Source organism: Oncorhynchus nerka, linkage group LG11 (genome assembly GCF_034236695.1).
Source record: "Oncorhynchus nerka isolate Pitt River linkage group LG11, Oner_Uvic_2.0, whole genome shotgun sequence".
Classification (NCBI taxonomy): Eukaryota; Metazoa; Chordata; class Actinopteri; order Salmoniformes; family Salmonidae; genus Oncorhynchus; species Oncorhynchus nerka.
Window position 1 is genome coordinate 12,022,738 of NC_088406.1, and position 27,142 is coordinate 12,049,879.

A 27,142-nucleotide genomic window follows, 5' to 3' on the forward strand; every position below is an offset into this window, starting at 1 on the left:
TTAACCATATCTAATTTAATTGATTGGTTTTCAGAACTGACTTTCAGGGGAGAAATGGATGTCATTAAAGTCTATTGATGATGGTAAAGAAAAGTCATGTTGTGATTCAGAGGAAGACGTTCTGTTCTGTTGACTCACTGTTGATTCACTGTAGACTCACTGTTGACTCACTATTGAATCACTGATGACTCAACCGTGCGTCACTGCTGACTCACTATTGAATCATTAGAAACATACGCAACCAGCAGGGTAGGAAAGTCCTGTTCATTTGTGTCCATCGACTTTAGGTATTGTCTGTTAAATATGTAACTTGCTGGTAAGTATTATACAGTGTATCATGTCATTCTTCGTTAAGTTTATCCATACAGAACAATAGTGAGATGGTGTGATTAACTAAACACAAAGATGACAATATTTGGACATCATGTGTTTCTTGGTGGTTTCTAATTGGACATCATGTGTTTCTTGGTGGTTTCTAATTGGACATCATGTATTTCTTGGTGGTTTCTAATTGGACATCATGTTTTTCTTGGTGGTTTCTAATTGGACATCATGTATTTCTTGGTTGTTTCTAATTGGACATCATGTGTTTCTTGGTGGTTCCTATTTGGACATCATGTGTTTCTTGGTGGTTCCTATTTGGACATCATGTGTTTCTTGGTGTCTCTCTGGTCTCAGGAAGATGATGTAACACTTCGGAGCGAAGTTGCAGAGCAGTAACCCAAAGCTGGAAGCTAAGATGTCGAATATCGCCACAGCGTCTAAGTATCTACCAGGAGAGCTGACGTAGTCAGGGACGAATGAAATCCACACACCACAGAAGATCAGCATGCTGAAGTTGATGAGCTTGTCCTCGTTGAAGTTGTCTGGGAGTTTCTTGGCCAGGAAGGCTAAGAGGAGACAGAGGGAGGCCAGCAGGCCGATGTAGCCCAGCACCAGAGAGAAACTGACCACAGAGCCAACCTCACACTCGAGGATAACTTTTGACCCCTTGACGCCTAGGTCACGGTAAGGCAGGGGAGGGCTCACGGACAGCCACACTGCACAAATGATCACCTGTGTTTACAAACACAATTACAAACACAATTTACTTATCTTATAAGTTATTGATTAGTTAGAAACAGGAAGCTCAGCTCCGAGTTGTTTGCCCGCACCTGGAAGGGTTACACATACATGGTACCGTATAAGAATACTCAATATGATCCCATTTAACACTTCAAAGAACATAAACACAGCCACTGTTGCCACAGCGCCGCACACGGCAACAGTGGTCAGGGTGACGCCCATGACGTCGTTGAAGGAGAGGAACTCGAGCTGACGAAGGACGCAGGCGGTCCGATGGCTGTTGGACCAGAACTCCAGAGGACAGTGCTCACATTGCATAGAGCCTATGAGATTTAACTCATTACTATAATGATTGAAAAGCATCATTACTCATTCAGTCTAATAAGTCTTAACCTGCTGAGTGTAGGGGGCAGTATTTTGATTTTTGGATGAAAAACGTACCCAAATTTAACTGCCTATTTCTCAGGCCCAGAATCTAAAATATGCATATAATTCAGATTAGGGTAGAAAAGACTCTAAAGTTTCCAAAATGGTCAAAATATTGTCTGTATTGAGTATATTGAGTATAACAGCACTGATAATAGAACTGATAACAGAACAAAACCTGAGGAACATTCAACCAGGAAGTGGCCTCTATTTGGAATGCTCCATGTTCCATTGAATGCCTTCCCTCCATTTAAAGGGATATCAACCAGATTCCTTTTCCTATGGCTTCCCCATGTTGTGAACAGTCTTTAGACATAGTTTCAGGCTTTTATTTGTAAAAATTAGCGAGAAAGATCACATCGCGTCAGTGTATAGCTGGGTGTCACCAGAATTTTGCTTGCGCAACAGTTTGGAGCAGCCATTGTGTCTCTGTTGATATACTATCGATGAAATATTGAAAAAACAACCTGAGGATTGATTATAAAAAATGTTTGACATGATTCTGTGGACATTACGGATACTATTTGGAATTTTCGTCTGCGATGTTGTGACCGCTCGAGCCTATGGATTTCTGAACATAACGCGCCAAACAAATGGAAGTATTTTGGATATAATAATAATCTTTATGGTACAAAATGAACATTTATTGTGAGTGCAAACATCCGAAGATCATCAAAGGTAAGCGATTTAATTTATTGCTTTTCTGACATTTGTGACAAATTTACTTGGCGGCTAGCATTTTGTAATATTTTGTCTACTGAGAGAGATGTTCTTACATAAACGCTTGGATAGCTTTCGCCGTAAAGCTTTATTGAAATCTGACACGCCAGGTGGATTAACAACAAGTTAAGCTGTGTTTTGCTATATTGCACTTGTGAGTTCATGAAAATGAACTATTTTTAGTAATTACATTTTAATTTGGCGCGCTGCAATCCAGCTGATGTTGACGTAAATGATCCCGCTAACGGGATGGTTGCATCAAGAAGTTTTAAGTAATCATTAACACACAACAGACTGTGGGAATAACCACACACCTCAGTGATGTGAGATGGCCGATATTCACTACACTGACCTGTGGTGTTGCTGACCTCTCCCTCAGCACAGGAGATGCAGTAGAAGCAGCAGACAGGCTCCCCCTTCCTCCTGGCTACACGGGTGGCTGGGGGACAGCTGTCACTGCACACTGACACAGGCACCTGTACATGCCATGTAAATAATTTCATTTGAACAAAACCATTCACTTCATGTTTTAAAAATGGTCTTTCTTACCGTACTAGATCCTGTGTTCCACTGGATGGCTGATTGGTTGATGAGGAGATTGGACCCGTCTACACGGCCAATTGTGACTAGTTTGAGCAACCCCTGGGGCGTGGCCTGCCAGTTCACATGGTCTTACACAGCAGGGACGTCCGCGCCCCGGAAGTAGAACGGCTCCCCAAGTGGAGTGGTGAAGTTAACTTGGTTCAGGTGCTGCAACAGCTTGGAGGAGTGGAGACACAAACATGACCATTACACTGTTAATATGATGTAATAACTCAAAACATATCCCCATAGTGACTATTAACCTGTTGAACCTATGGGGGCGCTGTGTCATTATTGGATAAAAAGACGTGCCCGTTTTAAGCGCAATATTTTGTCATGAAAAGATGCTCGACTATGCATGGAATTGACAGCCTTGGAAAGACACAACTCTGACGTCTCCAAAACTGCAAAGATATTATCTGTGCGTGCCCCAGAACTAATGCAACAGGCGAAACCAAGATGAAGTTTCATACAGGAAATGCCCCGGATTCTGAAGGCGCTGTGTTCCAATGTCTCCTTATATGGCTGTGAATGCGCCAGGAATGAGCCTGCGCTTTCTGTCTATTCCCCGAGGTGTCTGCAGCATTGTGACGTGTTTGTAGGCATATCATTGGAAGATTGACCATAAGAGACTACATTTACCTGGTGTCACGCCCGGTGTCCTGTGTGCGTAATCTGTAGGTTCATGCGCGTTCCATTTCTTCAGAATTGAAAGTAAACTGCCACGATGGATTTTATCGTCGATAGATATGTGAAAAACACCTTGAGGATTGATTCTAAACATCGTTTGCCATGTTTCTATCGATATTATGGAGTTCATTTGGAAAAAAGTTCGCGTTTTAATGACTTATTATTTATTTATTTTCCTTACCCAAACGCGATGAACAAAACGGAGCGATTAGTCGACACAAATAATATTTTTTGTAAAAACGGAACATTTGCTATCTAACAGAGTCTCCTCATTGAAAACATCTGAAGTTCTTCAAAGGTAAATGATTTTATTTGAATGCTTTTATGGTTTTTGTGGAAAATGTTGCATGCTGAATGCTAATGCTAAATGGTACGTTAGCCATCAATACTGTTACACAAATGCTTGTTTTGCAATGGTTGAGAAGCATATTTTGAAAATCTGAGATGACAGTGTTGTTAACAAAAGGCTAAGCTTGAGAGCAAATAGATTAATTTCATTTAATTTGCGATTTTCATGAATAGTTAATGTTGTGTTATGCTAATGAGTTTGCTGATAGATTTACACAATCCTGGATACAGGGTTTTTTTCGTAGCTAAACGTGACGCAGAAAACGGAGTGATTTGTCCTAAACAAATCATCTTTCAGGAAAAACTGAACATTTGCTATCTGAGAGTCTCCTCATTGAAAACATCTGAAGTTCTTCAAAGGTAAATGATTTTATTTGAATGCTTTTATGGTTTTTGTGGAAAATGTTGCATGCTGAATGCTAACGCTAAATGCTACGTTAGCCATCAATACTGTTACACAAATGCTTGTTTTGCAATGGTTGAGAAGCATATTTTAAAATCTGAGATGACAGTGTTGTTAACAAAAGGCTAAGCTTGAGAGCAAATAGATTAATTTCATTTCATTTGCGATTTTCATGAATAGTTAACGTTGCGTTATGGTAATGAGCTTTTGAGGCTGTAGTCACGATACCGGATCCGGGATGGCTCGACGCAAGAAGTTAAGTGGACATGCATTTTTTATGATATTAAATAACAAAAAGGGTTACATTGGCATGACGAATTCAATGCAGCATACACAGCCAGGTACACGTTATAGGTTATTCTCAGCTGGGAAATGTCTGTGAAGGGGCTCTGTATCCCCTCCAGAGTCAAAATCAAATCAAATCAAATTTTATTTGTCACATACACATGGTTAGCAGATGTTAGTGCGAGTGTAGCGAAATGCTTGTGCTTCTAGTTCCGACAATGCAGTAATAACCAACAAGTAATCTAGCTAACAATTCCAAAACTACTACCTTATAGACACAAGTGTAAGGGGATAAAGAATATGTACATAAAGATATATGAATGAGTGATGGTACTGAGCGGCATAGGCAAGATACAGCAGATGGTATTGAGTGCAGTATATAAATATGAGATGAGTATGTAAACAAAGTGGCATAGTTAAAGTGGCTAGTGATACATGTATTACATAAGGATGCAGTAGATGATATAGAGTACAGTATATACGTATACATATGAGATGAATAATGTAGGGTATGTAAACATTATATTAGGTAGCATTGTTTAAAGTGGCTAGTGACATATTTTACATCATTTCCCATCAATTCCCATTATTAAAGTGGCTGGAGTTGAGTCAGTGTGTTGGCAGCAGCCACTCAATGTTAGTGGTGGCTGTTTAACAGTCTGATGGCCTTGAGATAGAAGCTGTTTTTCAGTCTCTCGGTCCCAGCTTTGATGCACCTGTACTGACCTCGCCTTCTGGATGATAGCGGGGTGAACAGGCAGTGGCTCGGGTGGTTGTTGTCCTTGATGATCTTTATGGCCTTCCTGTGACATCGGGTGGTGTAGGTGTCCTGGAGGGCAGGTAGTTTTCCCCCGGTGATGCGTTGTGCAGACCTCACTACCCTCTGGAGAGCCGTACGGTTGTGGGCGGAGCAGTTGCCGTACCAGGCAGTGATACAGCCCGACAGGATGCTCTCGATTGTGCATCTGTAGAAGTTTGTGAGTGCTTTTGGTGACAAGCCGAATTTCTTCAGCCTCCTGAGGTTGAAGAGGCGCTGCTGCGCCTTCTTCACGATGCTGTCTGTGTGGGTGGACCAATTCAGTTTGTCTGTGATGTATACGCCGAGGAACTTAAAACTTACTACCCTCTCCACTACTGTTCCATCGATGTGGATAGGGAGGTGTTCCCTCTGCTGTTTCCTGAAGTCCACAATCATCTCCTTAGTTTTGTTGACGTTGAGTGTGAGGTTATTTTCCTGACACCACACTCCGAGGGCCCTCACCTCCTCCCTGTAGGCCGTCTCGTTGTTGTTGGTAATCAAGCCTACCACTGTTGTGTCGTCCGCAAACTTGATGATTGAGTTGGAGGCGTGCGTGGCCACGCAGTCGTGGGTGAACAGGGAGTACAGGAGAGGGCTCAGAATGCAACCTTGTGGGGCCCCAGTGTTGAGGATCAGCGGGGTGGAGATGTTGTTGCCTACCCTCACCACCTGGGGGAGGCCCGTCAGGAAGTCCAGTACCCAGTTGCACAGGGCGGGGTCGAGACCCAGGGTCTCGAGCTTTATGACGAGTTTGGAGGGCACAATGGTGTTAAATGCAGAGCTGTAGTCGATGAACAGCATTCTCACGTAGGTATTCCTCTTGTCCAGATGGGTTAGGGCAGTGTGCAGTGTGGTTGAGATTGCATCGTCTGTGGACCTATTTGGGCGGTAAGCAAATTGGAGTGGATCTAGGGTGTCAGGTAGGGTGGAGGTGATATGGTCCTTGACTAGTCTCTCAAAGCACTTCATGATGACGGAAGTGAGTGCTATGGGGCGGTAGTCGTTTAGCTCAGTTACCTTAGCTTTCTTGGGAACAGGAACAATGGTGGCCCTCTTGAAGCATGTGGGAACAACAGACTGGGATAGGGATTGATTGAATATGTCCGTAAACACACCAGCCAGCTGGTCTGCGCATGCCCTGAGGGCGCGGCTGGGGATGCCGTCTGGGCCTGCAGCCTTGCGAGGGTTGACACGTTTAAATGTTTTCCTCACGTCGGCTGCAGTGAAGGAGAGTCCGCATGTTTTAGTTGCGGGCAGTGTCAGTGGCACTGTATTGTCCTCAAAGCGGGCAAAAAAGTTATTTAGTCTGCCTGGAAGCAAGACATCCTGGTCCGTGACGGTGCTGGTTTTCTTTTTGTAATCCGTGATTGACTGTAGACCCTGCCACATACCTCTTGTGTCTGAGCCGTTGAATTGAGATTCTACTTTGTCTCTATACTGACGCTTAGCTTGTTTGATTGCCTTGCGGAGGGAATCCTTACACTGTTTGTATTCGGTCATGTTTCCAGTCACCTTGCCCTGATTAAAAGCAGTGGTTTGCGCTTTCAGTTTCACGCGAATGCTGCCATCAATCCACGGTTTCTGGTTTGGGAATGTTTTAATCGTTGCTATGGGAACGACATCTTCAACGCACGTTCTAATGAACTCGCACACCGAATCAGCGTATTCGTCAATGTTGTCGTCTGACGCAATACGGAACATATCCCAGTCCACGTGATGGAAGCAGTCTTGGAGTGTGGAATCAGAATGGTCGGACCAGCGTTGAGCAGACCTCAGCGCGGGAGCTTCTTGTTTTAGTTTCTGTCTGTAGGCAGGGATCAACAAAATGGAGTCGTGGTCAGCTTTTCCGAAAGGAGGGCGGGGCAGGGCCTTATATGCGTCGCGGAATTTGGAATAGCAATGATCCAAGGTTTTTCCAGCCCTGGTTGCGCAATCGATATGCTGATAAAATTTAGGGAGTCTTGTTTTCAGATTAGCCTTGTTAAAATCCCCAGCTACAATGAATGCAGCCTCCGGATATATGGATTCCAGTTTGCAAAGAGTCAAATAAAGTTCGTTCAGAGCCATCGATGTGTCTGATTGGGGGGGAATGTATACGGCTGTGATTATAATCGAAGAGAATTCCCTTGGTACATAATGCGGTCTACATTTGATTGTGAGGAATTCTAAATCAGGTGAACAGAAGGACTTGAGTTCCTGTATGTTGTTTTGGCCACACCACGTCACGTTAACCATAAAGCATACGCCCCCGCCCCTCTTCTTACCAGAAAGATGTTTGCATAGTTTCCTAGGAACGCAAAGCGAGGCGGCCATCTCTGTCGGCGCCGGAACATCACATCATCACATCATCAGACCGTATGCCCCTCTGCCCCACTGCAGGAGGCCAGGCATGGACGAGGGGAACTGGAGGTGGGAGGAGGGGTGTGTGGTAGTGACACAGAGGGGGTTGGAGGAAGGGGAGAGGGGAGCAGAGAAGTGCAAGGGTATGTTCTGCTCCAGGGCTACACCCGAACTCCGTTTCCCAGAGTTCCTTCAACAGGACATCTCCGAGACGATAAGAGGGGTGGAGAATTCGAAGGTGGGCAGCAGACTTCGTGAAAATTCATCTTTGTGTCATTCTCAAAACTTTTGGACACGACTGTAAATTCTTTTTTTGTAAACTGAGCAAGAATTTATAAAGTTAAAATTCGAAGTAAAACTAAAAAATACTTTTATGGCCAGACGATTGTAGTCATTGTCTACAGCGATAGCCCCGACACAGGTCCATGAGTGTACAAAATATTAGGAACACTTTAAGTTGGACCCCCTTTTGCCCTCAAAACAGCCTCAGTTCGTTGGGGCATGGACTCTACAAGGTGTCGAAAGCATTCCACAGGGATGCTGGTCCATGTTGACTACAATGATTCCCACAGTTGTTCAAGTTGGCTGGATGTCCTTTGGGTGGTGGATCATTCTTGATACACATGGGTAACTATTGAGCGTGAAAACCCCAGCAGCACTGCAGTTCTTGACACAAACCGGTGTTCCTGGCACCTACTATCATACCACGTTCACAATCTTTTGTTTTGCACATTCACCCTCTGAATGGCCAATATACACAATCCATGTATCAATTTTCTCAAGGCTTATTTTTTTATCCTTCTAACCAGTGTCATCCCCTTCATCTACACTGATTTAAGTGCCATCAAGAACAGATCTTAGCTTTCACTTGGATTCACTTGGTCAGTCTATGTCATGGGAAGAGCAGCTGTTCCTAAAGTTTTGTCCACTCAGTATATAACCTGGTTGTTGAGAGAAAGACTAAGGACACAATGACATCAATATGTTTCTTATGAAGTACTAAATAACCTCAAAAATTGTCTCAGTAAATACTAGACTATCTGAAATATGATAAATTAAAGTTTTATGGCAATTGTTTTAGCCATTGCACTTCCAGGTTGTGTGGAGAAAGACTGACCACAGGCACAGAGTGGCTGGCCCCAGGGTCCTGGCCAGAATGATGGTGTCACGACTTCTGCCGAATTCGGGTCCTCTCTTTGTTCGGGCGGCGCACGGCGGTCGGCGTCGCCGGTCTTCTAGCCAACGTCGATCCACTTTTTATTTTCCATTTGTTTTGTCTTGTTTTTCCACACACCTGGTTTCAATTCCCTCATTTACTTGTTGTGGATTTAACCCTCTGTTCCCCCCATGTCTTTGTGTGGGATTGTTTATTGTGCTTGTGCACCTTCCCCGGGAGCGCACAACGGGTTATTTTGTGCCCAGTAATCTTTGTTGTTCTGGATGCAGTTGGTTTTGCTTAATAAATCTCTGGTTATTACCCAGTTCTGCTCTCCTGCACCTGACTTCTCTGCCGAAAATTACTCACCCCGCTACAGAATCCCACACCTCAACATATGAGTCAGCAGGAGCAGGTGCCCCTGGAAAAGGGGGCATGCGGCGATGCTCCACCATTTTGGCGGCGCCATGGACCGGGTTGTCCAAACCATGGACCGCTGGGAGAGAGAGGGAGTTCCTCCAGCACCTCCACCAGCACAACCGGGGTCTCCACTACTTGCTCCCCCTTCACCCGGTCCCAGTGGGATTCGTCTCACCCTTCACAGGGAGTATGATGGGACGGCTGCACGCTGCCAGGGTTTCCTGTTGCAGCTCGACCTCTACCTGGCAACCATCCACTCGGCTCATTCAGGCCGGGGAAGACGGAAGGGCGAAGGGTGAGGCGAAGGGGGAAGGGCGAGACGAAGGTGTCCGGGGGAAGGGCGAGACGAAGGTGTCCTTCCTCGTCTCGTGCCTCTCTGGGAAAGCCTTGTATTGGGCCAACGCCATGTGGGGAGCAGGAGATGCGGCGCTGGACCATTTCTAGGAGAGTAGAGCGGAGGGTAACGTCTCTTCCATCTGAGGCAGGGGACGAGGAGCGCCCAGGAGTTCGCCATGGATTTTCGAACCCTGGCCCCCGGCGCGGGATGGAACGATACGGCCCTGGTCGACCACTATCGCTGCAGTTTGCACGAGGACGTCGGCTGGGAGTTGACCTGCAGGGACACCACCCTCACCTTCAACCAGCTGGTGGACCTGTCCAATCGGCTGGATAACCTGCTGGCTACCCGCAGACGTCCAGTTCTGTCGGTTCCATCCCCCAGCACCACCGCTTCTGTGCCCAGGGAGCTGGGAGGTGCTGTGCGTAGGGAGACAGGAGAAGGTTCTGTCTTGTGAACCGTCTGTGGTTGCAGAGGTCACACTGCCGGTCGGTGCCGGGTTGGTTCCTCTGGGAATCGAGGCATTAGGCAGGGCACTCTGGCGTCATCCCAGGTGAGCCGGCACTATTCTCACCCAGAGCCCTCTGTTGCTCACATGTTTTTGTACGTTACTTTTCCAGAGTTTTCCCCACATTCCCAGCATTAAACACTCGTCGATTCAGGTGCGGCTGGGAATTTTATAGACAGATCGTTCGCCCTTAGTTTAGGGATCCCCATTGTTCCCGTGGCTGTGCCCTTCCCCGTTCACGCTTTAGACAGTCAACCATTAGGGTCAGGGTTGATTAGGGAGGCCACCGCTCCTCTGGGTATGGTGGCGCAGGGGGGTCACATGGAGAGAATCAGTCTCTTCCTCATTGACTCTTCTGTGTTTCCCATGGTGCTAGGCCTACCCTGGTTAGCTTGTCATGACCCCACTGTTTTACGGCAATAGAGTCCTCTCACGGGGTGGTCACGGGAGTGCTGGGGGAGGTGTTAGGGATTTCCGTAGGTGCTACTATGGTGGAAAGACCAGACAAGGTCTCCACCGTGCGCATTCCCCCTGAATATGCCGATTAGGCTCTCGCCGTCTCCAAAAAGAAGGCGACTAAGTTACCACCCCATCGTCGGGGCTATTGTGCGATAAATCTCCTGGTAGACGCTACACTTCCCAGGAGTCATGTGTATCCCCTGTCACAGGGGGAGACGGCGACTATGAAAACATATGTCTCCGAATCGCTGCGTCACGGGTACATTCGGTCCTCCACTTCACCAGCCTCCTCAAGTTTATTTTTTGTGAAGAAGAAGGAGGGAGGTCTGTGCCCGTGTATTGACTACCGAGGTCTAAAACAGATCACGATGAGGTGATTGAGTCAATGCACGGAGTCAATGCACGGGGTGCGTTTCTTCACCAAAGTAGATATCAGGAGTGCTTACAACCTGGTGCGTATCAGGGAGGGAGACGAGTGGAAGACGGCGTTCAGTACGACCTCAGGGCATTATGAGTACCTCGTCATGCTGTACAGGTTGATGAATGCTCCATCAGTCTTCCAAGCCTTTGTAGACGAGATTTTCAGGGACCTGCACGGGCAGGGTGTAGTGGTGTATATTGATGACATTCTATACTCCGCTACACACGCTGAGCATGTGTTCCTGGTGCTCAGGGTGCTTGGTTGACTTTTGGAGCATGAACTGTACGTCAAAGCTGAGAAATGCCTGTTCTTCCAGCAGTCCGTCTCCTTCCTAGGGTATCACATTTCCACCTCGGGGGTGGAGATGGAGAGTGACCGCATTTCAGCCGTGTGTAATTGGCCGACTCCCACTACGGTAAAAGAAGTGCAGCGGTTCCTAGGGTTTGCGAATTACTACCGGTGGTTTATCCAGGGTTTTGGTCAGGTTGCGGCTCCCATTACCTCACTGCTGAAGGGGGGTCCGGTACGTGTGCAGTGGTCGGCTGAGGCGGACAGAGCTTTTGGTTACCTGAGGGCTCTGTTTACCTCGGCTCCCATGGTGGCCCTTACGGATCCCTCTTTGGCATTCATAGTGGAGGTGGACGCGTCCGAGGCTGGGATAGGAGCTGTGCTCTCTCAGCGCTCGGGTACACCACCGAAGCTCCGCCCCTGTTCCTTCTGAAGGAGTGGAGACATTGAGGGGGCTAAACACACTTTTCTCATCTGGACGTACCACCGCAATCTGGAGTATATCCAGGCAGCGAGGAGATTGAACCCTCGCCAGGCAAGGTGGGTCATGTTTTTCACCCATTTTGTTTTTTCCCTTTCCAACAGACCAGGTTCCCAGAACGTGAAGGCAGACTCACTGTCCCAGCTGTATGATACAGAGGAGTGGCCCATGGATCCCACTCCCATACTCCTGGCCATTACGTGCACCTGCCCAGAGGGAAGCTACACCCCTTACCCGTTCCACAGAGGCCTTGGTCGCACCTGTCGGTGGATCTCCCCCTCACAGGGAAAGACCACGATCCTGGTTGTTGTGGATCGGTTCTCTAAGTCCTGCCGTCTCCTCCCTCTGCCCGGTCTCCCTACGGCCCTACAGACTGCGGAGGCCTTGTTTAAGCATGTCTTTCGGCACTACAGGGTGTCTGAAGATATATTGTCTGATCGAGGTCCCCAGTTCACTTCCAGGGTCTGGAAGGCATTCATGGAACTTCTGGGGGTCTCGATCAGCCTTTCCTCTGGGGTTCATCTTGAGAGTAATGGGCAGGTGGAGAGAGTGAACCAGGATGTGGGAAGGTATCTGCGGTCGTATTGCCAGGATCAGCCGGGTCAGTGGGCTCATAACTCGCTCTGCCACTCCTCCACTAACCTCTCCACCTTCCAGTGCGTATTGGGGTACCAGCCGGTTCTGGTGCCTTGGCATCAGAGTCAGACCGAGGTTCCTGCGGTGGACGACTGGTTCAGGCGTGCGGAGAAGACATGGGATGCAGCCCATGTTCACCTCCAGCAGGCCGTGCTGCGCCAGAAAGCCAGCGCAGACCGTCACCACAGTGAGGCCCCGGTGTTCGCACCGGGTCTGGGTCTGGCTCTCGACACGAAACCTGCTCCTCTGCCTGCCCTGCCGGAAGCTGGGTCCACGGTTTGTGGAGTCATTTAAAGTCCTGAGGAGACTGAACGAGGTGAGTTACAGGTTACAGCTTCCCCCCGATCACCGTATTAACCCCTCATTCCATGTGTCTCTCCTCAGGCCGGTGGTGTTTGGCCCGCTCCAGGAGTCTGAGGTCGGGCCTTCTCCTTGTTCGGGCGGCGCACGGTGGTCGGCATCACCGGTCTTCTAACCATCGTTGATCCACTTTTCATTTTCCATTTTTTTGTCTTGTTTTTCCACAAATCTGGTTTCAATTCCATTAGATTTGCTTAATAAATCTCCGGTTATTACCCAGTTCTGCTCTCCTGCGCCTGACTTCTCTGCCGCAAATTACACACCCCGCTACAGATGGTCTGAGTGGACGATGCATCACCGATGATCAGACAAACAGGGAAGTCACTAGATGGCCGTGCTGGACAGGACAGAATACCCATAACATGGTTGTTTAATCAGAACTACATGATACCAAGTACATGAACTACAATATTTGATATTAATTTAGTGTAGGATCTCCACAATATTATTGGCTCTTTGGCAAATACATTTCAATACATTTTAATTTTAGGTAAAGATGAGGTTGAGGTTAGTGGTTAAAATTACATTTGAGGTTATAAATCTCTGTAGTTTCACATCTGACACCAGGTACAGTGTCCCTCACAGGCTCCAGGGGTGCTGACTACAGCTGTCCAGGATACGGTAGCCCAGCCGGACCCCTGTTAGTAGGAAGGGGTTACATCTATGACTAATTGCCCACCACTCCACCCTGGACTTGAACAGCCTTTACGACCAGGTACATCTCTACAAGGCAGCAATCCCAACTTTTGCCACAACCCTGAAGGACATAACCCTAAACCGTAGTCCCTGCTCCTCATACAGGAGCAACAGAGAAACGGACACCCCGCCCAGACCAGCGAGACACCCTCCCAGACCTGCAAGACCCCCTCCTGAAGGACCTGCAGCGAGAGAACCCACACCAAGAGGACCTACACCCAGACCACAGCATCACCAGCCACACCCCAACCAGCTAAGACCACCCCAAGCAAACCCTGGCCACACCCTATATAGGCCCCCCAACATCATACCTATGCCCCTTCTACCCACCCCATGCCCCCTGCCCCTGAGGCAAGGATCTCAACATGACAGCAGACATATGCCCAGACAGACCAGACAGACCCAACCCCCACTATTACACCAGTCCAAGCCCCATCCTGCAACCTAAGAAGTATGTATCCGATGCTCAACATTCTTTGCTCACACCTACTGTGATGGTTCGGACCTTAACCACAAAAACAGCACTATGGAACACAAAGCTTATACTGTCTCATCCTGGAATATACAAGGTCGGGTCAAAGAGAAGGAACCAGACATTGTCATCCTACAAGAAACATGGTTTAAAGGAGACCGAACCACTGGTTGCCCTCTAGGTTACAGAGAGCTAGTAGACCCATCCACCAAACTCCCAAGTGTGAAACGTGGAAGAGACTAAGGGGGTATGCTAATTTGGGGGAGTGTGCAAAGAGTGGCTACTTTGAAGAATCTCAAATATAAAATATATTTTGGGTGGCAGGGTAGCCTAGTGGTTAGAGCGTTTGACTAGTAACCGGAAGGTTGCAAGTTCAAATCCCCAAGCTGAAAAGGTACTGTCGTTCTGCCCCTGAACAGGCAGTTAACCCACTGTTCCTAGGCCGTCATTGAAAATAAGAATTTGTTCTTAACTGACTTGCCTAGTTAAATAAAGATAAATAATAATGTAGTGTTGATGTCTTCACTATTATTCCATAATATAGAAAAATAGCAAAAAGAAACAAAAACCCTTGAATGAGTAGGTGTGTCCAAACTTTTGACTCAAATACAAATCTTAGATTCAGCTATTAAAGACTACCAGAACCAACTGGATTCTCCAATTACATTAAATGAACTACAGGACAAAATACAATCAATAACAATCCAAAAAGGCCTGCGGGGTTAATGGTATCCTAAATTAAATGATAAAATATACAAACCACAAATTCCAATTGGCTATACTTAAACTCTTTAACCTCATCCTCTGCTCGGGAAAATTCCCCAATATTTGGAACCAAGGACTGATCACCCCAATCCAGAAAAGTGGAGACAAATTCGACTCCAATAAACTCTCTAGGGTATGTGGGATGCTACCATCCCACCTGGCCAACATCCGGTGAAACTGAAGAGCGCCAAATTCAAAAACAGAAATACTCATAATAAAAATACATAAAACATACAAGTGTTGTGCATCAGCATAAAGATTAACTTCTTGTTAATCCAGCCGTTGTGCAGATTTCAAAAAGGCTTTACGGCGAAAGCATACCATGTTATTATCTGAGGACAGTGCCCAGCGCACAAAACATTACAAACAGTTACCAGCCAAGTAGAGGAATAACAAAAGTCAGAAATAGCGAAAAAATTAATCACTTACCTTTGATGATCTTCATATGGTTGCACTCACAAGACTCCCAGTTACACAATAAATGTTTGTTTTGTTCGATAAAGTCCTTCTTTATATCCAGTAATCCATTTGCGCAAAGGCAGTCACAACAGGCAGAAGAAAAATCCAAAAAGTATCAGTAAACTTTGTAGAAACATGTCAAACGAAGTTTATAATCAATCCTCAGGTTTTTTTTGTCACAATAACCGATAATATTGCAACCGGACAATAGCTTCGTCAATATAAAAGAAAAACAAGAATGGCGTGCTCTCGGTAGTGCGCAGCAAACTTCTTTGTGACTTCCCAGGGTCCACTTACTCAGAGTGGTCTTACTCCCTTGTTTTTCAGAATACAAGCCTGAAACCATTTTTGAAGACTGTTGACAGCCAGTGGAAGCCATAGGAAGTGCAATCTGAGTCCTAAGTCATTGGAAACGGTATAGGGAGTCAATGGAAAACTACAGACATAAAAAAATCCCACTTCCTGGATGGAGTTTTGTCAGGTATTCGCCTGCCAAATCGGTTTGTTAGACTCACAGACATTGTTTTAATATTTTTGGAAACTTTAGAGTTTTTTCTATCAAAATCGACCAATTAAATGCATATCCTTGCTTCTGGGCCTGATTAATTAACAGGCAGTTTACTTTTGGAACGCTTTTCATCCGGATGTAAAAATACTGCCCCCTACCCCAGAGAGGATAACGACCTTGGGATATGCGTCAACAGCAACGTTGGGTCAATCCTGTGCATTAGCATAAACAGCAGACTCGTACATTTCCTACATAAGGGACACCGATGGTATTACCCGTATGGTTGATGAGGATCTCCATTTTGCAAATCTAAGGTCCATTACTAGACGTCCGCGAGTGTTATTAAAATAGGCCGATGGACTCAGGTTGTGCCCCAGTTCCGGATCTTCCAGGAGTCATCCAATAAAGTCTCTTGGACATTTAGTTTTAGTTTGTTTTAGTTTTTAGACGAAACTCGGTGAGCACAGGTTTGGCCAAATGGGCTTTTATCCCAGAAACAAGATGGCATCAAGGCCTCAACGCTTTTTGAGTTAACTTGTTATGGCTCCAATCCCGCTAACGGAATCGATATGACAACTACCAGTGAAAATAGAGGGCGCCAAATTCAAACCACAGAAATCTCATAATTACAATTCCTAAAACATACATGTGTTTTATAGAATTTTAAAATTAATCTTGTTGTTAATCCCACCAAAGTGTCCAATTTCAAATATGCTTTTCAGCAAAAGCATTACAAACGATTATGTTAGGTCTCCACCAAACCTTAATAAGCACAGCCATTTTCCAGCGAAATATAGCATTCACAAAAAGCAGAAATAGAGATAAAATTAATCACTAACCTTGAATTATCTTCATCAGATGATACTCATAGGACTTCATGTTACACAATACATGCATGTTTTGTTTGATAAAGTTCATATTTATATCAAAAAAGTGAGTTTACATTGGCGTATTATATTCACTACTTCCAAAAACATCAAGTGATTTTCCATAGCCACATCGTTTCAACAGAAATACTCATCATAAATGTAGATGATAATACAAGTTATACACATGGAATTATAAAAATACCTCTCCTTAATGCAACCGCTGTGTCAGATTTCAAAAAAGTTTACGGAAAAAGCAACCCATGCAATAATCTGAGACGGAGCACAGAACAGTAGCCAAATTAGCCTCCATGTTGGAGTCAACAGAAACCAGAAAATACATGATAAATGTTTGCTTACCTTTGGTGAACTTCATCAGAATGCAGTCCTAGGAATCCCAGGTCCACAATAAATGCTTGATTTGTTCGAAAATGTCAGTTATTTAATCCAATTAGCTACTTTGGTAGCTATGGAGAAAGAGGCATAGAGTAGAATGGGGAAAGAGGCATAGAGTAGAATGGGGGAAGACGCATAGGGTAGAATGGGGAAAGATGCAGAGAGTAGAATGGGGAAAGAGGCATAGAGTAGAATGGGGAAAGATGCAGAGAGTAGAATGGGGGAAGAGGCATAGAGTAGAATGGGGAAAGATGCAGAGTAGAATGGGGGAAGAGGCAGAGGGTAGAATGGGGAAAGAGGCATAGGGTAGAATGGGGAAAGATGCAGAGAGTAGAATGGGGAAAGAGGCATTGAGTAGAATGGGGAAAGATGCAGAGTAGAATGGGGGAAGAGGCATAGGGTAGAATGGGGAAAGAGGCAGGGAGTAGAATGGGGAAAGAGGCATAGGGTAGAATGGGGAAAGATGCAGAGTAGAATGGGGGAAGAGGCATAGGGTAGAATGGGGAAAGAGGCAGGGAGTAGAATGGGGAAAGAGGCATAGGGTAGAATGGGGAAAGATGCAGGTAGTAGAATGGGGAAAGATGCATAGAGTAGAATGGGGGAAGATGCATAGGGTAGAATGGGGAAAGATGCATAGAGTAGAATGGGGGAAGAAGCATAGAGTAGAATGGGGAAAGAGGCAGAGAGTAGAATGGGGGAAGAGGCATAGGGTAGAATGGGGAAAGATGCATAGAGTAGAATGGGGAAAGATGCAGAGAGTAGAATGGGGAAAGATGCAGAGAGTAGAATGGGGAAAGATGAAGAGAGTAGAATGGGGGAAGAGGCTTAGAGTAGAATGGGGAAAGAGGCATAGAGTAGAATGGGGAAAGATGCAGAGAGTAGAATGGGGAAAGATGCAGAGAGTAGAATGGGGAAAGATGCAGAGAGTAGAATGGGGAAAGATGCATAGAGTAGAATGGGGGAAGAGGCATAGGGTAGAATGGGGAAGATGCAGAGAGTAGAATGGGGGAAGAGGCTTAGAGTAGAATGGGGAAAGATGCAGAGAGTAGAATGGGGGAAGAGGCATAGAGTAGAATGGGGAAAGAGGATGGAAACACATGCACAGAAACAAACGCACAGTGACAACAGCATGGGAAGTAAATGGGAGTGTCCATCAAAGTGACAGTTTACACTCCACAGTGTCACCGTTTACACCCCACAGAATCATGGTTTACACCACACAGCATCACAGTTTACACCCCACAGCATCACAGTTTACACCCCACAGAATCATGGTTTACACCCCACAGCATCACAGTTTAAACCCCACAGCATCACTGTTTACATCCCACAGCATCACAGGTACACCCCACAGCATCACAGGTACACCCCACAGCATCACCGTTTACACCCCACAGCATCACCGTTTACACCCCACAGCATCACAGTTTACACCCCACAGCATCACCGTTTACACCCCACAGCATCACCGTTTACACCCCACAGCAACACCGTTTACACCCCACAGCATCACAGTTTACACCCCACAGCATCACCGTTTACACCCCACAGCATCACCATTTACACCCCACAGCATCACAGTTTACACCCCACAGCATCACCGTTTACACCCCACAGCATCACCGTTTACACCCCACAGCATCACAGTTTAAACCCCACAGTGTCACAGTTTACAACCCACAGGGAAGATTATCACAGTTTACACCCCACAGGGAAAAGCATCACTGGGAAATACATAATACAGACCAGATCAAACACCTTTCATTGACACACTAAAGGGATATGGAGGCAGGCCAACAACACACACACACACACTCACACAAACACACACACTCACACATACACACACTGACACATACACACACACTTCCAAAAAATGACATGCCAAACCACACTTCTTAAATATGCATAATAATATTTGTGTTACTATTTGTAAGGAAACACTTTGAAGTTTGTGGAAATGTGAAATTAATGTCAGAGAATATAACACATTAGATCTGGTAAAATAGATTACAATGAAAAACATGCATCTTTGAAATGCAAGAGAAAGGCCATACTTGCCAAAATCTGCCGAATTGGTCAATTGATATTTGTTCAAGTACTTAACTATAGATAACATACAAAAATGCTATGGTAATATATATTTTTTAGTTTACACACTCCCAGAAATGTCATACATGACGGATCATTAGCATATACACTAACTTTCACAAATCTAGATGGCCGGGCGGGGTGGGAGTGGAGCCAGAGACAGAAGTGGGGTCAAACTGTAGAACCCAGTTCCTACATTTGAACATAAAAATAGATTTTTTTCAAACAAAATGATGCTACATTTTATCTCTGGGACCCTCAGAGATTACTGAATGTAAGTACATTATTTACCTTCAGAGGTGAATGTATCAAACCAGTTTCTATGATAAAAGTGTTTTGTTGTTGTGCACTCTCCTCAAACAATAACATGGTATTTTCTCACTGTAATTGCTACTGTAAATTGTACACTACTGTTAGATTAACAAGATTTTAAGCTTTCTGCCCATATAAGACATGTCTATGTCCCGGAAAGTTGGCTGTTATATACAACGTCATTCAAGTTACATTAGCGCACGTTAGCAACAACAGTCCCGGTTTAGGGGCACCCATCTTGTAGAGAGTAAGAATCTTACCCTCTTAAGAATCGTACTCTTTCTTTTCAATTTTCACCTAAAAGGACATAACCAAATCTATCTGCCTGTTGCAAGGAAATGCATATTCACTCTCCCGCTTCAGCCAGCTGCACCAATGTGCGGGATGAAACACCATTCAACTGATGTCCTAAGTCAGCCTACAATCAACCGGCCCGCGATGAGCCAAGTTAAGACCCCCCCCAGGCCAAAAAATCCTCTAACACGGTAGACGCAGGGCCAATTGTGCCTTGCCCGATGAGACTCCCAGTTACAGCCCGTTGTGACACAGCCTAGGATCGAACACGGATCTGTAGTGACGCCACAAGCACTGAAATGCAGCACCTCAGACCACTCAGGAGGCCTGTACAACATTTTGTATTAATATATTGTCCATAATATTCAAACACACATTTCATTCACACTATTTTTGACATTGCTTGATCTAATATTTGTATATTTCTTAATTCCTTGTTGTTGTTGTTGTTGTTGCATTAATTGTTTTGTATTGTTATCTATTACTGCCCTGTTGGAATATAAGCATTTCATTATACCCACAATAACATTTAGCAAAATATCTGTATGCAACCAATTAAATTAGATTTTATTTTGATTTGTGTTTGTGTGTCTCTCAATTCATCACAGCCTCATTATTAGCTTGGAGCTAGAGAACCCTTAACAGACACCAAGCAATAAACTGGTACATCTGTGAAGGACGGAGAGAGGGGGAGAGAGGGAGAGAGAGGGAGAGGGAGGGAGAGAAAGGGAGTTAGAGAGAGAGAAAGATGGAGAGAGGGAGGGGAAGAGAGGGAGAGGGAGAGGGAGAGGGAGATGAAGCGAAAGAGGGAGAAAAACAGCTCCCCTACAGGACTCATGGTGGAACAACTTGGTGTGTAATAAATCTTTCAATTAAATTCAAAGGGTTTTATTGGCATTGGAATCATATGACCACACTGCCAATGCAAATGAAATTGAGTATAAACAAAAGTGAGAAAAAAAATCTGACATTAAACTCACAAACTTTTCAAAGGAACAGAGACATTTCATACGTCATATTATGTCTATATACGGTGTTGTAACGATGTGCTAATAGTTAAAGTACAAAAGGGAAAATAAATCAACATGAATATGTATTTAGAATGGTATTTGTTCTTCACTGGTTTCCCGTTCTTTCTCTGACACTCCCACGTCTCATCTCCTACCTGCGACTCTGACCCCTCCCCCCCCCCCAAACAACCCTCCCCCTGCCTCCCCTACCCCTGCAATCCCTCCACCCCGCATTCCCCCGCCACCTCACCCAACTCCCTCCCCCTGCCACCCCCTGCCACTTCTCTCCCTGCCATATAGTGTCAACCTCCAATGACACTATAAAAGAGAGGTAAAGAGAGTAAGAAAGAGAGAGAGGGGGAGAGACAGAGTACAGCTATGAGGTTCAGGCAATATATTAACCTTTACTTATCTATAGTCATGATGCTGAACTCCTCATCTCTGAGCCTTCTATTGAACTACTCCTCTGCCTCGTCCACTTCCTCGTCCTGTCGTCTGCGGGAGCAGTTCAGTCTGAATGGGATGTACCAGAAGGGTGATGTGATTCTGGGAGGTCTGTTTGAGGTCCACTACTTCACTGTGTTCCCTGAGCTATCTTTCACATCAGAACCCCAGCAGCTCTACTGTGAGGGGTGAGTATTCATCTACTGGACTGGACTGGATGTGTGTCTGCACCTCTCCTAAAAAGGACAGATAGACATCCCTACTATAAGAAGCCTCACTATGATCAGTGTTAACCAACCCTGGTGCCGGAGACCTACTGGGTTCTTGTTACATTGGTGAATAGTACATTGCGGTTTCAAAATATCTGTGAATAAATTGTGTGTATTCAATTGTTTTCTATCATTATTCCTGTTTTCTAAGCAAATGTACCTTTAAGATAAAGCTATTTTATTATCTATCCTTGACAAAAGTAACTTGTTTTTTCCTCTCAACCCCTTGACAACACTCTCACACACACCACTTAAGAGGTGCACAGGGTTCAACACCTCTAGAGCGATTTAAAACATTTACAAATTGATTGAATGTTCCTTTTCAGTTTTACCAGTTGTGGTTTCCAGCAGGCCCAGACTATGGCGTTTGCTGTACATGAGATCAACAGAGACCCTGACCTTCTGCCAAACATCACGCTCGGATACCAGCTCTATGATGACTGCCAGAAGTTGGGAGTATCGCTCCGTGCTGCCATGTCATTGGCCAGTGGGAAAGAGAAAGAGTTCTTATTGGATGAGAATTGTTCTGGGTCACCCCCGGTGCTAGGGATTGTGGGAGACCCAGGGTCCACAAACTCCATCGCCATCTCCAGTGTCCTAGGGCTGTTCCGGGTTCCCATGGTAAATCAGAAAGAATAGAAAGATGGCATCATTATTGGAAATGTCCTTCTTGTATTCCAAAACCCCACTTTGAGTGAGAAACAGCATGTTTAGGTCTTAAATGTGTCTAGGTATGAAACCTTTAGATTATATTAATTCATTGAAGAATAACAAATTAATCATTGTATATTTCTCTCCCTCAGGTGAGTCATTACGCCACGTGTTCCTGTCTGAGCGACCGGGGAAAATACCCATCCTTCTTCAGAACCATCCCCAGTGACGCCTTCCAGGTCTGTCTCTAAGAAGGCTACAATGACATGATTACACAGTGAACCGTCAGCTCCCATGTATACTCACTATACACTTTATACTGTGTAACGGTATTACAGTTAAATAAGAGGTTAAAAAAAATAAAACATCTTAGATAAGGTTAAATAAAAGGTGACAAAAATATATGAATGTAGTTTATGTTGATCTCTCTATACTCTCCAGTCTCTGTAATAACATCAGTAATGTCTAATCTCTGTTGATGTGATCTCAGGTGCGAGCCATGATCCAGATCCTACGTCGGTTGGGTTGGACCTGGGTAGGACTGCTGTTCAGTGATGATGACTACGGAGTTCATGCTGCCCGGTCCTTCCACTCAAGCCTGGCCGAGTCAGGGGGCTGTGTGGCCTATTCCCAGGTCCTGCCCAAAGACAACCGCCCCACTGAGCTGCAGAGGATCGTGGGAGAGATCAAGAGCTCCTCTGCTCGTGTGGTGGTGGTGTTCTCCAACGAGGCCTACCTGCTCCCTCTGGTGGATGAGGTTCAGAGATGATTTTATCTTGACAGTTGATTTACAATAACTCTTACAATAGATTCACATTTTAGTATCAGAGGCTCTAATCCAGAGAGATTTACACTTCATAATAATAATATTAGTAATACCATTTAGCAGATGCTTTTATCCAAAGACACTGACAGTCAGTGATGTGTGCATATATTTTACATATCGGTGTCCCTGGACAGTTAGTGTGTCCATCTTATTAAGATATCTAGGGGGGTACAACCACACATCACGGTATTAGTAAGTATGTTTTATCATCAAATGCATTCTACAGACATTATTACAGCCATAACAGCCATAACAGCTGTAGGATGTTACTCTCACAAACAACAGTGTATAAAAGTGTTACAGCGTATTACCACTGTGTTGTTCTTGATGCCAAGATTATTAAATATAAAGCTTGTTTTACAAGGTGGTGGTGCAGAATGTGAAGGGTCTCCAGTGGATCGCCAGTGAAGCCTGGACCACCTCCTCTGTGTTTCACACCCCCCGTCTCATGCCCTACCTGGGGGGTACCCTGGGTATCGCCATCCGTCGTGGAGAGATACCCGGCCTCAGGGACTTCCTGCTTAGCATCCGCCCCAACGACCATCCTGACAATAACCCTGGAAACAACATGGTGAAGTAGTTGTCTTTTAACTCCAAGCATTTAATTACTACATACATTATGTTTAAAACATTTAAAGGGCTACTTTGCCTATAAATTCTACAATACAGAAGAAAAAAACTAGTGTTCCTCTAAAACATTTCCTTCTCTGTTCTGATAAGGTGAGACAGTTCTGGGAGGCTGTGTTTGGGTGCAGGTTGGAGCCCCCAGCAGGTTGGGTGGAGGCTGGGGGTGATGTATGTACAGGTCAGGAGGACCTGAGGGATGTGGAGACCAACTGTGGTGACGTGTCTGAGCTCAGGCCGGAGTATAACGTGTATAAGGCAGTGTACGCCCTGGCCCATGCCCTGCATGACCTAGTGCAGTGTGTGCCAGGGAGAGGACCTTTCAGTGGGAACCGCTGTGCCAGCCTACAGAGACTGGAGCACTGGCAGGTGGAATATATTCATACTCAAGCACACAAACACTGTTTTCTAAGTCAAGCCCCCTGACTTCATACTGTCTTTTGTCTACATAATCTCCTCCTCTTTCCTCTCTTCCCTCTGTTCCCTCCATCCCCCTCCTCTGACCAGCTGGTCCATTACCTGGAGAGGGTTAACTTCACCACAGGGTTTGGCGATCGCGTTTCTTTCGATGACAACGGGGACGCCTTGGCCATCTATGACATCCTGAACTGGGTGTGGCTCCAGGACGGGAGCATAGAGGTGGAGACTGTGGGTGTGATCGACGAATCAGCCCCCACAGGACAAGAGCTCACACTGGACGAGGACAGAATTTTCTGGAATTTTGAGTCAAGAAAGGTTATTTGTAAAGTTATATAGCTACAGAGCATATTTCACTACTGCAACAGAAACAGTGTAAACTCATTATCAGTGGAGGGCAAAGAAGCATTAAATATGGGTGTGTAAATATGGGTGTGTAAATATGGGCGTATAAAAGTCTTACATTCTCCCTCCTAGAACGACATTGTAAATAAGAATTTGTTCTTTTTGCCTATTTAAATAAAGGTTAAATGACCCCTCGTCCTTCGTCCTTATAGCCTCCACGATCAGTGTGCAGTGAGAGCTGTCCCCCAGGCACCCGTGTAGCCAGGAAGAAGGGGGAGCCTGTCTGCTGCTTCGACTGCATCTCCTGTGCTGAGGGAGAGGTCAGCAACACCACAGGTCAGTGAAATTAATACAATTTAAAGTATTTGAGGGTGGTTTGGGGCTGATGAAAAGGTTGCCCACATTTTCTTTGTCTGTCTTTCTGTCAGACTCGGCCGAGTGCTTGAAATGTCCAGAGGACTTCTGGTCCAGCCCGGAGCGTGATATCTGCATCCCTAAGGGGGTTGAGTTCCTCTCCTACCAGGAATCCCTGGGCATCTCCTTGATGACCGCCTCGTTGTTAGGAGCCCTCATCTGTGCAGTGGTCCTCGGAATCTTCACCCACTACCGGAACACGCCTGTTGTCAAGGCCAACAACTCTGAGCTCAGCTTCCTGCTTCTTCTGTCACTCAAACTCTGCTTCCTGTGCTCGCTGCTGTTCATTGGCCGGCCCCGGCTGTGGACGTGTCAGCTGAGGCATGCAGCATTTGGTATCAGCTTTGTTCTCTGTGTCTCCTGTATACTGGTGAAGACTCTGGTGGTGCTGGCTGTGTTCAGGACCTCTAAGCCTGGGGGGACGGCAAGCCTGAAGTGGTTTGGTGCTGGGCAGCAGAGAGGAACAGTCCTGGTTCTCACCTCATTCCAGGCTGCTATCTGCACAGCCTGGCTGGTTTCAGCCTCTCCAACTCCACACAAAAACATGCGCTACCATAATGATAAGATTGTATATGAGTGTGTGGTGGGGTCGGTAGCAGGGTTCGGAGCGTTGTTAGGCTACATCGGCCTGCTGGCGTCCCTTAGCTTCCTCTTGGCTTTCCTGGCTAGGAATCTTCCAGACAACTTCAACGAGGCCAAGTTCATCACCTTCAGCATGCTGATTTTCTGTGCTGTTTGGATCTCCTTTGTCCCTGCCTACATCAGCTCTCCTGGGAAGTATGCAGATGCTGTGGAGATATTCGCCATCTTAGCTTCCAGCTTTGGCATCCTGGTGGCACTGTTCGGCCCAAAGTGTTACATCATCCTGCTGAGGCCAGAGAGGAACACCAAGAAGGCTCTGATGGGCCGGGCCTCAACCAAGACATAGGGAGAATCTTCGTTCCATTTCCTTGATTTCTCACGTCCTCTCTCCTCGCTTTCATCTCAAAACCAATTAGATTAGAAGGTCAGGAGGGGCGGGATATCTAACCTCTCGTTCATTGGGTTTTGAAACGGAGACAGAGGAGAGAGGACACAAGGAATCACGGAAATGTAATTGAGATTCTCCCATAGGCTCAATACCGTAACAGCAGTTTACAGTGGATTCCTCTCCTCGTCTTCTTCATGTCCTCTGTGCTGATCTGAAATATGAACACTAGGTGGAGGTACTATGCCTGCTAGGGATTTGCTTCACACTCTTTCATGCAAAGAAAGGAAAGGAGAAATGTATAGTAACAGAGTTTGATGGTCTCAAATAGTTTGAAGTAGCTCCTTTTTGTTTCCACTTCTGTTTTTAGTTTGATTGCAATAAATGAAATCAAAGAGATGTATTGTTTTGTTAGCACTCTAGTGATGTGTAGTAGCATGTTATTGATTATAATTATGATGTTCTGTGACTAAATATTATTTCCTTGGCCTGTTAAGTAGGCTTTGAATGTATTTAATTTGTCTGTGTGCGTGGCTTTAATCTTCTATGGGATAGGTTATCCCCGATGAGTGGGTTTCTGCATCGAAAAGCTTTCAATTTAATCATCACATTGTGTGGAACAGCTTAACTTCCCTGTTCCTTCTCAATGATTATGCTGCCACACTTATTCACCAATGAATGAATTATTCATTAATGCACATTTTCATTTAATAAAACAGTTTGACTTGAAAGGAGTTGCAGAATGTGTTTTTATTGAACAGTTGAAATTTAGCGATATATTTTATGAAGAAATGAGGAAACTGTGTCATATTGGAATAGAGAATTACACACCTCATAAAATGTGAAAGGATAAAACAACATTTTTCATTAACCATATCTAATTGAACTGATTTGTTTTCAGAACTGACATTCAGGGGAGAAATGGATATCATTAAAGTCTATTGAAAAGAAGAGTCATATTGTGATTCAGAGGAAGACTTACTAAGTGTTGATTCACTATTGACTAACTATTGATTCACTGTTGACTCAACCATGAGACACTGTTGAATCATTAGAAACATACACTACCAGCAGGGTAGAAAAGTCCTGTTCATTTGTGTCCATCAACTTTAGGTATTGTCTGTTAAATATGTAACTTGCTGGTAAGTATTATACAATGTATCATGTCATTCTTTAAGGTTTTACCATACAAAACAACAGTGAGATGGTGTGATTAACTAAACACAATGAAGACTATATTTGGACATCATATATTTCTTGGTGTTTTCTAATTGGACATCATGTATTTCTTGGTGGTTTCTAATTGGACATCATGTGTTTCTTGGTGGTTTCTAATTGGACATCATGTGTTTCTTGGTTGTTTCTAATTGGACATCATATATTTCTTGGTGTTTTCTAATTGGACATCATATATTTCTTGGTGTTTTCTAATTGGACATCATGTATTTCTTGGTGGTTTCTAATTGGACATCATGTGTTTCTTGGTGGTTTCTAATTGGACATCATGTGTTTCTTGGTGGTTTCTAATTGGACATCATGTGTTTCTTGGTGGTTTCTAATTGGACATCATGTGTTTCTTGGTTGTTTCTAAT

The 27,142-nt window shown here is 45.1% G+C and overlaps 2 protein-coding genes across 2 annotated transcripts in view; one reads left to right on the forward strand and one right to left on the reverse strand.

Moving 5' to 3' along the window:
• Nucleotides 1–603: 603 nt before the first annotated feature.
• The window catches only part of LOC115137729 (vomeronasal type-2 receptor 1-like), a 42,055-nt gene continuing 15,516 nt past the window's right edge, over nucleotides 604–27,142 (reverse strand). Inside the window, exons 9-11 of the mRNA XM_065024972.1 lie at nucleotides 2,564–2,579; nucleotides 1,240–1,388; nucleotides 604–1,056 (exon numbers count right to left, since the gene is read on the reverse strand). Coding sequence (XP_064881044.1) covers nucleotides 604–1,056; nucleotides 1,240–1,388; nucleotides 2,564–2,579 — 618 coding nt within the window. The remainder of the gene's footprint in view (nucleotides 1,057–1,239; nucleotides 1,389–2,563; nucleotides 2,580–27,142) is intronic.
• Nucleotides 21,642–26,241, forward strand: LOC115136578 (extracellular calcium-sensing receptor-like). Its single transcript, XM_029672118.2, has 8 exons — nucleotides 21,642–21,927; nucleotides 22,110–22,196; nucleotides 22,448–22,714; nucleotides 23,148–23,354; nucleotides 23,504–23,776; nucleotides 23,915–24,142; nucleotides 24,382–24,505; nucleotides 24,598–26,241. The coding sequence occupies exons 1-8, from the start codon at nucleotides 21,667–21,669 to the stop codon at nucleotides 25,509–25,511; spliced, it is 2,361 nt and encodes a 786-aa protein (XP_029527978.2). The 5' UTR covers nucleotides 21,642–21,666; the 3' UTR covers nucleotides 25,512–26,241.

What these genes read in the sequence shown, in the direction of transcription:
- LOC115136578 (XM_029672118.2), top strand. Translation starts at nt 21,667, where the DNA reads ATGGCGTTTGCTGTACATGAGATCAACAGAGACCCTGACCTTCTGCCA. An exon ending in TGCTCCCTCTGGTGGATGAG is followed by an intron (nt 22,715 to 23,147) that starts GTTCAGAGATGA and finishes TTGTTTTACAAG; the next exon opens with GTGGTGGTGCAGAATGTGAA. An exon ending in GGAATTTTGAGTCAAGAAAG is followed by an intron (nt 24,143 to 24,381) that starts GTTATTTGTAAA and finishes TCGTCCTTATAG; the next exon opens with CCTCCACGATCAGTGTGCAG.